The sequence below is a fragment of the Cucumis melo genome, chromosome 6, assembly GCF_025177605.1.
Source record: "Cucumis melo cultivar AY chromosome 6, USDA_Cmelo_AY_1.0, whole genome shotgun sequence".
NCBI classification, from domain to species: domain Eukaryota; kingdom Viridiplantae; phylum Streptophyta; class Magnoliopsida; order Cucurbitales; family Cucurbitaceae; genus Cucumis; species Cucumis melo.
Genome location: NC_066862.1, coordinates 12,356,778 through 12,368,589, shown reverse-complemented (window position 1 = coordinate 12,368,589; position 11,812 = coordinate 12,356,778). Strand labels below are relative to the sequence as shown.

The following is an 11,812-nucleotide window of genomic DNA, read 5'->3' as shown; positions in this document are numbered from 1 at the left end:
TTCTAGACAGTCAAAATATGAGAAATGTCCATAACTCTTCATTTAAAAAAAAAAAAAAACGATTACAATAAGTCTCTTGGGCTAAAAAGAAAAAAAAACTAACATTAAAATGTGAATAATATAAATAAGCTTGTAAATGTTAAATAGAGAAAACACTAAAACATAATGCAAATATTAGTTTTAGACATTATCATAATTAAATGAATTATTTGCTACTCCTTCATTAACATCATTTTCTCTTCAGGAGACTCAAAGAAGTCTGCCACATCCAAATGGGTCATGTTGGAAGGGTCAAATATATCATCTTGATAATCAAAATTTACTTCCACATTCTTTCCTTTTTCCTTCAATAAGGCTTGATAGAGGTCGACTAAGTGCTTGGATGTACGAAAAATACGAGTCTAATGACCATTCATACCACAATGAAAGCATTAATTTTCACCACTTTTAATTTTCTTATTTTGTGGAGTCTTCCTTCTATGATCATCATTTGTGGTTTTCTTGAAATCTAAATGATTATTACCAAGTAAAGTATAATTACTTCTTCCTCTACCATGGTCACAACCTCGGCCACGACTTCGACCACGACCTCGATCTCGACCATTAATATTATTTGAAAATACAACATTCACTTCAGGGAATGGTGTTGCTCCAGTTAGTCGAGATTCATGGTTTTTCATTAATAACTCATAATTTTATTCAGCCACAAGAAAACATGATATGAGTTTAGAATACTTTTTAAAACCTCTTTCTCGACATTGCTGCTGCAGGAGCATATTTGAGACATGAAATGTTGAAAATGTTTTCTCTAACATACCTTCATCACTAACTTTTTCTCCGAATAATAATAATTTTGAACAAATTTTAAATAATGCGAAATTATAATCACTTACTGATTTAAAATCTTGTAACCTTAAGTGCATCTAATCATATCGAGTTTTGTGAAGAATCATACTTTTTTTATGATCATACCTTTCTTTTAAACTTTATCATAGTTCATAGGGATCTGTTACCGTAAGATATTCAATCTTTAGTCCCTCATGAAAAATGATGTTGAAGGAAAATCATGGCTTTCGCCTTTTCTTCACTTGAAGTCATGTTTCCTTCTTTAATCGTTTGTCCAAGATTCATGGCATGCAAATGAATTTCAGTATCAAGCACACATGATAAATAATTATCACCGTTGATATCAAGAGCTAAAAATTCTAATTTGGTAAAAATTGACATGGTAAAACTACAACAAAGCACATAGAAACTAACTTATATTAGAAATTTAATAAACATGTCAAACATGCATTATAAGACAACTTAGATAAATATCATACTATGCACATGATACAAAAATGAATGAACCCATATATAATAATTCAAAACATGCATGTTAATGTACAATAATTAAAATTACAATAAAAATTACATATACATATTATGGAAAGTTAACAACAATACACACAAAAAACGTTAATTTTATAACATTCTTATACATAATATGTTAAAACAACAGACTTAGGTAAACTGATAAAAGCATTTAGATCATAAAAATAATTACAAAAACTTATACTAATAGAAAGTAGACAACTAGATTATAGACACAAATCATAAAAACTCCATAAACTATATATAGATCTTAAAATAATTGAAATAAAAATCAAACACAAACAATCGCATAAATCATAAAAAAGTTAAGATAAATTAAACCATAATCTTATTATGAGTTAATAATATTTTTAATAAATTACAATAATCATGTAAACATAATATGTAAAATTACAGCATCCAATGGTTATAAAAGATTACATTCTCAAATATTTGAACTATCAATGATGCATACATGGATCATTGCATGCAATGTTCACAAATATATATAAAAAAAAAATAATGATAATAATAACTAATATTATAACCTACATTTTGCAAATGATAGAATTATAGAGACTCGTGCTGATAACGTGTTATAAAATAAATAACAAAGAAACCAAATAGGAACAATGCAACAACGGAAAGAAGAATAGAGAAGAGAGGAAGTAGAGGACAATTGAACTCAATTGTGGTGTGTCTTACAAAGACACCACACACTTCTATTTATAGGACATATCATGGTATAAGTTACATTATGGAATTCAATGAGATGAATGTTACAATATGAAATTGAATGGAAACTTATGTAGATTATGAATATCTACATTTATAATATATCACTATATTTACGATAACTATCATATTATAATCAAAGTTATTAATATAATTTAAATAATAAAAACTTATAGTCTAAGTAAAATATATAAAATTTAGAAGTTTAAACAGAATTTTTCGAAATTTAAATAGTATAAATAAATATGTGAATTTAATTAATTAAAATAGCATTTAAATATTCTTAGTCTGATTTGTACTTTTTATCTTTACATGATTTTCAAAGGTGATCTCATGTTCACCAAGCGGTCATAAATTGCCATTAACTCGATACTCTTATGACATATCATGAATAAAATTCCTTGACTTATGTAACGAAAATCTATTTTTTATCATTAATTATTGTTTTTCATAAAAAAGAAAATATTATTATTTGAGTTATTTTTTTAGCTGTTTGTTGACCCTTCTTTTGTCCAGATCACTATATCGACACTAATTAGCGGTTCATCGTAGTGAAAAATCCTGTTTGAAGCTCAATTTATTGAATGAACATCCTAATTAACCAGATTTAATAAAATCAATTGAAGAAAAATATGCAATGTACGTAAAAAAGAGTAGTGCAAAACCCAGATAATTATAAAAGTCGTCATCTCAAACACATATTATAATAACATACACTATATAATAATCTACACACCAAACATAAACTATAATAGTCTGCACACCAAATGCAGACTATTATAATTCTTAAACTATTATAATACTCAAACTCGCAGACTATGATAATCTCAAAACTATTATAAGTCACTCCTTGCTACAAACACTCTTTTAAATTTCATTTTCATTTTTAATTTATCAACTGTAAAATCCTACCCTCCTTAAAATGTTAAGTTACATTATATATAAAATAAAGAACAAATTAAAGAACTCTCAAATTTGTATTTATTTTAAGACTTAAATGGTTTAACGAAGTTGTATGTTAGTAATTTAGTATGTGTTAATAGTATAAAACATTAATTAGTATGTTTAAAGATGAAAATTTTATTTTCAAATTTTGCAAAATTGCGTGGATTTTTACGTTTTAATTTAAAAATTTTATTTATATTTTGAGTTCTTAAAAATTCGATGTAAAAATCGCATTAACGAAAGTATTTTTTTTTTAAGTTTAAGAGTATTTATAAAACCAATTTAATAATTCAAAGGTATTTTTTAAACAAAAATTTCAATGGTTTCTTGCAAAACTAATTTCTTTTTTCGATCCAAAACCAATTTTTTCCATTCAAAATTAATCTTTTACCTTTTTAAAAGTTAAAGAGTAATTTATGGACGTTATTTACATAAACCGAGAGTTTCTGTGATTTAACCAAAATGATAATAATAGCATACCATAGCATAGCTATCCATACTCGAATTACACTATGGGATTTAATTTGATGGGGTTGGACTCCACTCTTCTTTCACATTTATTCTTTGTCTTAGTATGTGATCTTAAAAAAGTATATTTGAAGTTTCAACGTTCATTCCTCATACTTTTGGTTTTAGATATGGATTTTTAATGTCTATGTGATCTCTAAGATTTCAAAAGCAACACTTTATTCCTTTAAGTTTGAAAAACCTTTGTAAATAGTTTCTAAGAATTAGTTGACCTAGCAGAGATATGATGTGGCAGTTAATTAGAATGAGATTTTGTTGATATGGCATATGTTAAATGAGCCAACAAAAAAATTAATATATATTATTTATCTCTCTTAACATCATTTTCTCTTAGTGTTCCCCAACAAACATATCTTGGGCCATCATTGGTAATTATTGTCATTGTCTATGGCATCTTTATCCTTCCTTCTCTAGACATTAGTTAATCCTTTTCATCTCCTAAGTTATACTTATATATTTAATTTTATATATATAAAAATAAAGCGGTTCAGTTCGGTTTTAGAATCAGTTTAATGTCTTAAACCAAATTGAACCACATAAAAAGCGATTTTAATTTAACACAAACCGAATCGAACCACGTGAATTTAGTTTTGGTTTGGTTTGTCAATCTATTCGATTTTCAAAACACCCCTATCATATGGAGTACACACCCTTCCTACTAACCAATTGATCAACATAAATTATTCAAATAATACAAAATGAAATATACCCTAATTTGTATAAGTCAACTTCATATTGACATAAATTAACTAATGGTTACTACTAATTATTGAAACAAAATTACAGAAGCAAATAATAATGATTATATATATTGTTTAGAAAGGATGAACATTATTGCTAACTTCATTATCATTCTTCCCTCATATACCACATGTATGCTTCCCAAAGTTTTTTGCGTTTAGGAAAAATGAAGAATATTAAAAGAATGCCCACAACCAAATGAGATAAAGAAAGCTGAGGATTGTTAGTTTTAGTTTTTGCCATCTCCTTTTTAATTATACACCAAATCATACATCCGTTACGTCAACTAATTAACTTTAGGGACCATTTTAGAACGATTTTCTAAACTTCGGAGACTAAAATATTGCTTTTGAAATCTTATAGATCAAATACATATTAAGCACAAACCTTGAGGACCAAAAGTACAATTTATCCTTAAATTAATTAATTTTTAAAATAATCCAATAATTTATAATTAGTTTAAAGTATGTTTATAATACATTTCCAAAAACAAATTATTTTGAAAAAGAATTATGTGTCTAACGTACCTAAAATGAATTTAAAAAAAAAAAAGGTTTACAAAATTAGTTGGTTCAAAATAAACGTCTAAAACTTACTTTAGAAAAATTAATTTTAAGTTAATTTTGAGTGTATAATTGTTAGTCTCTCTTTGCTTTGTATCAAAAACTCTGACTCAAATTCCTTTATAATACTATAAAACTAATAAACACTTTTAGTATATAACAATCCAAAAAGACTTTTATGTACAAATTTGATCTATCGAACCTAGGAGTAAGTTTGGTGTTTCATGTTTGGCTAGGGTCCCTTTACAAGGTACATTTCGATCTAAGCCAAAACTTGTTCATTTTCTCAAGGCCAAATTTGATCTTTAGTTTTCACTTTCAATCTGTGTCAAGCTTCTTCTTGATTTTGCCGTTTCTTAATGTCAAGCATTCTTTGGTCCAAAATCAACCATAACATCTTACATTGGAATCTCAAAAACCTATGTTTAGTCATATAAAATTATTGAGATGTCACGCATCTTCAATACTTAGATATTTTACGTTTACCACAAAAAATGAGTTGGGGAATCTAGAATTTACACAAAACAACTAGGTTTAAAGTGTAGTAGTATACTCTTAAATTTCAACTCTCTTTTATTTTGGTTCTTCAATTCTTAGTTTGAAATGCTAATTTATCTTTGAATTTTTTTTTCTAAAATATTTCTTTTAGTACCTGAACTTTTAAAATATTTAAAAGCAACTATTTAGAATTATCGTAACGTACGTAATTTGAATAAATGTTATCATTTGATATGTTATTATTTGATATACCAACAATCCTCCATACCATCATGTTACTAAAAGGTTTTCAGAAATACATTTCTACTTAGTTAAACAAAATCAACATTTTAAAGAAACAAAAAGTTGTTACAACTTGTGGAGAAAAATTGAACCTCAATCCTAAGTGCATAAATAAAAGATCCAATTATAATTCAAAGCATAACATGCTTTTATTAGTACAACAACCAGTTGTGATAAAAAATGAACATATCAATTATCAGTTTATGTCCATATGCCAATTATTGATATGACGTTCACAACTCCTGTTTTTGTTTTTTGTTTTCTGAGTACAACAATAACTTACACTTGCAACTTCTTGAAATTGATCAAAAGTATGATTCTTCATTTTATTATAATAGATAGTAAAAAAATCAAAAGCATTTCTAAGAACATAGTATTATCATTACCATTATGTGTGAATACAATCATCTTCCCCCCCCCCCCCAAAAAAAAAAAAAAAGTGGTCATAAATAATCGATTGACAATCATTGTGTAAATAAACAAAACGAAATTGTGGCCTTCCAGATGGAAAGAAGTTTCTTGTGCAGATTCTGAAATCTTTCATGTTTCTGAAAGAATCAAAGAACATCTTCAAAGATTTGGAAACCCATCGTTGTTGTGTTGTAGAAAATCATTTTGGTAGAGAGTATGTTCTAACACATTTCAACAGCTTATTGAAAGTATAGACTTTGCCAGATGATAAATTTGCTGCTACTGTAGTTTCTCTATAGTGTAATGTTGTAAGGGAAATTTGTTCCGACGACCAAAGACCGACCTCATCCAGATCTCCTCCTGTCCAGCACATGTTTACCGTCAATCCACCTCGTGCCTTCAATCCTTTAACGCAACCGTAGGGCCAAACATGACGGGGAAGAGCAGGAAGTAAGTAAAGATCGTTAATGGTGCTCTGGACGAGCATTTCAGCAATGGCAGCTGAGAATCTGGATAGGTCAGCAGCACCCAAGAGGAGCAAGAAAGGGTATTGTTTCATTAGGCTTTTAGTACTTCATTGGCAACTTTCACGCACAAAAAAGAAGTGAATACTACACAAGTGTAAACTATGTAGCTTACCCAAAGTTGGCATCTATTTGGAAAGGGGGGTGAGCAGTGAACAAATTGCTGTATAGACCACCTTCATAATCACTTTCATGATCTGGGTCAACAAGATCGAACAAATGTTTGACCATCCGGTATGCATGCTCGCTGTTATGAAGACGAGCCCATAGAGCAATTTTCCATGCAGTTGACCATCCTGGACCTTCCTCTCCTGTTTTGCAAGAGGAAGTTTATGAGTATTGTTGTTTAGCACAATGATCAAATTATGTTTATCTTATATCCTTTCAGATTATAACATACAAACCAAAATAATAAAAAATTACTGATTGCTATTTGCTAATCCGAAGTATAACAGATCATGATTTTTCATCCCTATCTGGCTATGTCTAATAAAGCCTAAAGTGGAAGGAAACCCAAAAAAGTTGGTTGACAAATAGAAACCTCTTTTGTGAAGAGTATTGTTTGCAGCTTCTGAAATGTTGGGTGTTTTCTGAACAGTTATGGTGTGCCCCGGATACAGCCCGAATAGGTGTGATACATGTCGATGATGCACTTCTCGGTCCTCAAAGTCAAGGGCCTAATCCAAGAGATGTTGAGTTAGGGCAGTCTAGATAATTCTTCAAAGCTCCCGATTAAGAGATGAGATACTTACATACCCATTCCATAAGAGAACCATCTTTAGCTATCTTATAAGGTAATAGCCTAGCTTGAGCCTTCCGAACCTTGTCGATAAAAGTATCCTTGCTTTTTCCCAGAATCTGTTAAAACATGTAAATTACGAAAACATAAACAAATACATCCAGCAGGCAAAGTAAAACAGTTTCATTTTACGAACACAGAAAGAAAGCTTCACCTCTGCAGCAGATATGATGGATGAGAAAACCTCTTTTGTGATAGCGATATCCATTGTTGTTGAATAACTCACACTAGCAGGTTTACCATCAGGAGCTATGAACATGTGTTCTGGGGATGTTGATGGGTTTGTTTCCAAATATCCGTCCTTGCCATTAATTAGCCAATCCAACAGAAATGATGCGCATCCTTCCATCAGAGGATATGCCTTGTTTTTTAAAAAGTTCTGAAGGTGGATTGAATTATATAAGATAATGAACAGAAATTTTCATTTATAAAGAGGTGACAGTTCACTGAATTTGCAGTACACCGGTAATTTATTTTTATCTAGAAGTAACACTGTTCTGTACTCAACTTCAGTACAAAACATCTGCTCAAACAAAACACTGAACAAAGACAGCCATACAATTGTAGGCAGGAACTTACTTTGTCCATTGTGTAAGTGTAATGCTCCCACAGATGGGTACAAAGCCATGCTCCACCCATTGGCCATAAAGCCCAAACAGCCTGTCCTCGATCCGGAGAGCTTTTTGCCCATATGTCTGACACCTGATGAGCCACCCAACCACTTGCTTCATAGTTCACCTATAAAATTTAAAAACATGTGAGGACAATGTCACAGACAAGGTAAAGAATGTTTGCCCTATAATGGAAACATAGGTGATAGGACAACCCCTAAAAACGACGGCTTCCAAAAATCATCAAAGAAACTAAAACAGAACCATGTATTTTGATTATTGATTTCTTTCTAATATCACTAAAGGGAACTAAAATTGAATTATTAAAACAGCATAGAACAAACAAGTATCAAAGGTACGGATGCTTACTTTTGCAGTCTTACGTCCATTGACAGATAAGAAGGATGTGAAATCAAACAATGGTTCCTGGCACTCCTTAAGGTTGCACGGAAGGGATGGCCAATAGTTCATTTGTAGATTAATGTTCAAGTGCGGAGCACCACTGAAAAAGAAAAAGAAGGGAAACCAGATAAGCATCTAAGAAGATGAACCAAAGCAAAATGTCTATGGGAAACATAATCTATCACGTTTTGTCATTAACCGTTTGTATTGAATTTCATTTTGTTATGCAACATTCCAAACTGTGAAGTGTCAAGACAAAGGTAGGTAGAGATATACAGTTACGGTTCACTTGGATCACTTTCTCCTATATTTTTCTTGAAAACTTACTTCTAAAACGCATTAGATGAAAATATAAAGCAACAGAACATTAAAATAATGATAAGGCTAGAAACTTACTCCCATGCTGGTTCGACATTCTTGTTCCATATACCCTGAAGGTTGGCCACCTGAGTTCCAGGCCGTGAACAAGAGATAAGTAGATACCGACTATATTGGAATAGCAGCTCTACCAAAGACGGATCTTCATCATTCTGAAAAGATTTTACCCTCTCTGCAGTAGAAGCTACTCTAACTTCCTTTCCTCCAGAATTAGTTGAAGAAGATTCGTTCTTCGAGCTCTTTGAAAGATGCAACGAAACACGTTGAAAAAGACTCTGATAGTCATTCAAGTGCCGTGCATAAAGATTGGAATAAGACAAATTTTTTAACTTCTTCATTGTCGCAAGAGATTCAGAAGAAGGATCCTTTCCAGACAACGAAGGCTGCGTAAATGGTCCCTTAAAAGAAGATGAAGCCACCAGACGCAAGACAGCCCAATCTGAGCCATTAACCTTTAATTTCTTTTCATCTAAATCGTGTACTACTCCACTGCCATCACTAACCTGTAAACTAAGAACGGCAGAATATTGAATGCCCTTGGGATTGTCATCTAATTCCATTTTTGGAGGGATCCTCACACCTCGACAGCTTCCATGTAGTACAATTAGACTTTGACCATCTACTACATGCGAGCTGTGATGTAACTTGCTATCAATGGACACGATAAATGACAAAGATCCTGGTTTGCTTGCAGCAATCTTGGTTACAATTGCTTGATCAGGGTTAGAGGCAAAATGTTCCCTTGTAAATTCTACATCACCCACAGAGTACTTCACCCTTGCTGTGGCTGTATTCAAGTCTAATTCTCGATGATAAGTCTCAGGTGTATATGACTGATGGGAAACTTCAAACTCTAGCTTAATATCACCCAGGAGTTGATAAACCTGCATGATCGCAAGATTGTCAGAATAACATATATTCAAACAAACTGCTTCAATTTCAATGCTCTATCAAGTCTTCAGTATGATAAGAAACTAAAGCACCGAAAAAGAAAAAAACAATAAATAAGATTTTTGGAGAATGACAAAATTGTTTTTGAAATGCTAAAATAGGCATCCCTTCCTATTAAGGTAAGTTGGATGAGTAGAACCTATTCAACTAGAACAAGGCATTTGATGACCAGTTACTTATAAGCTTTGCACAGTAGTTTAAGAGAGCATGAAGCACATACATGATGAAAAAGGAGATTAGCTTAGCAGAGACTGGAAACAAAAAGATAGCAAAGAACTACAACCAATGATTCATAAAGAGCTGCTTTAGCAAGGGATTAAATTCATTTAAGGATCCCATTTGTGCACAAGGAAAGCGTATTATGAGGAGTTGAGAAGCATTACATCAGAAGGCTTTCCTGACAGTTTGACTGCAGCTTCGGTAGCTTCAGCATACTTTCCATCGTCAACAAGCTTTCTAACCTCTCTTAGAGCCTGAGGAGCATCTGGGTTGGTATAGTTTGCAGGAGTTCCAGTCCAAAGTGTGTCCTCTGCATGAATTTTTATTAGCCTTCAGATGGTATAATTGAAACTTAAACTGTAACATTCATTTACTAGGTTTGCATGAAACCAGTAAAGTTCAGTAGGATACCCAAAAGACAATTTTCCCAAGAAAAAGTTAAAATGACACCAGATCCATCCAGCTAGAACAGAAATATACAACTCTGTAGTCTGTAATATTTTATATCTTTTCCATATCCTTCATAGCCATTCAAAACACAGCCTACCAACAATGAAGGAAGGAAAATCTAGACAATGTGTTAATTATATTCCCAACTACATTGCTAGTTGACAAATTATAGAAGTTAAGTAAAAAAAAATCCACATCAATCACAAATATTCTACACAAAGGAATAGGTTTCCCCATCAAAAGTAATATTCCCAAATTAGTAATGGCAAAAATTAAAAAGAACGAAAGTGAAAGGCAGAAACTCATATATATGATATAACGTCAAACACACACACACCCATCTGACTTCTCAGTAACCAAAACTGCATACTGCATCCAAATACATCTCTATTTCTTCCAAATTAGTTCAACCAAAACGAAAAAGACCTCAAGAGTTAAAGGGGGACCAAACCATTAAGCTGAAGAATCTCAGTATCGACACCACCCCAAACCATCGCTCCAAGCCGTCCATTCCCAATAGGAATGGCATCAGTCCAGTGCTTGGCAGGAGCATTAAACGTGAGCTTCAAAGGGTCGGAAGAATCCGACATTCCCACCAAACTCGACCTCCAAAAGTCCTTCTCCGCCATGGCAAAAGGGAAACAGAGAAGAATGAGAAGCAGAGAAAAAAGAAATCCATTTTCATGGAAATGGGTCTTCAACATTGGAAGCAACATGAAGAATGGAAGTGGGTAGTAGTAAGTGGGAAGATGGAAATGTGGGTCGAGGTGTGGTTTAAAATCAAAGAAAGAGGGGGTATTTCTACTGTTCTAAAAACGCCATTTCTATAAGCTAATTAGATGCGTAGAGGCTAAAAGCTACAAGGCACGCGTAACAAGGACTAGTGGCAGAGTTTTCACGGGAAAAACCAGGATGATTTCAGATCATTTATCTTTGCATCTTAATTTATAGTATCAAGGAAAGTATCTTGCTAAGGAAAGACGGTGCTTTTCTTTTCTTTTCTTTTCTTTTTTTTTTCTTTTTTTCCTTTGAGTTTTCCAACACTTCATGTGCTGTTTAGTTGGTTGTGTTTCAATGTCGTGTTTATGATTGAATTATAGGGCTTAATTTTCGTTTTAACTTTTCTTTAATTTTGGAAAAGTTTATCTTCTTCCTTTTTTGTCTCAATTTTTCGATACACCTAAAATGCTCAAAAGAAAGTTTGACTACCATTGCATAAATAAGAAATATAACAAAAATGAAAATACCCCAAATAAAAAGAATTTTTACAGTGTAAAAAATTATTAAAATGGTACAAAAATCCCTTCTTAACCATATAGTTTCTCAAATTATTATCTACTTATACAATATAATAAAGTATTGTTTATTTTTACTGGTGGTAGAGGTTTATCACTCTCTTGAACTTTGTTAGGTGAGACA

The 11,812-nt window shown here is 31.8% G+C and overlaps 1 protein-coding gene across 1 annotated transcript; it reads right to left on the bottom strand.

Moving 5' to 3' along the window:
- Positions 1-5,949: 5,949 nt before the first annotated feature.
- LOC103496193 (alpha-L-fucosidase 2) lies at positions 5,950-11,317 on the bottom strand. Its single transcript, XM_008457954.3, has 10 exons — positions 10,845-11,317; positions 10,108-10,253; positions 8,792-9,657; positions 8,363-8,495; positions 7,962-8,120; positions 7,537-7,761; positions 7,340-7,441; positions 7,125-7,260; positions 6,699-6,894; positions 5,950-6,568 (listed from the first exon to the last, which is right to left on the bottom strand). The coding sequence occupies exons 1-10, from the start codon at positions 11,107-11,109 to the stop codon at positions 6,259-6,261; spliced, it is 2,538 nt and encodes an 845-aa protein (XP_008456176.1). The 5' UTR covers positions 11,110-11,317; the 3' UTR covers positions 5,950-6,258.
- Between the last annotated feature and the right edge of the window lie 495 nt (positions 11,318-11,812).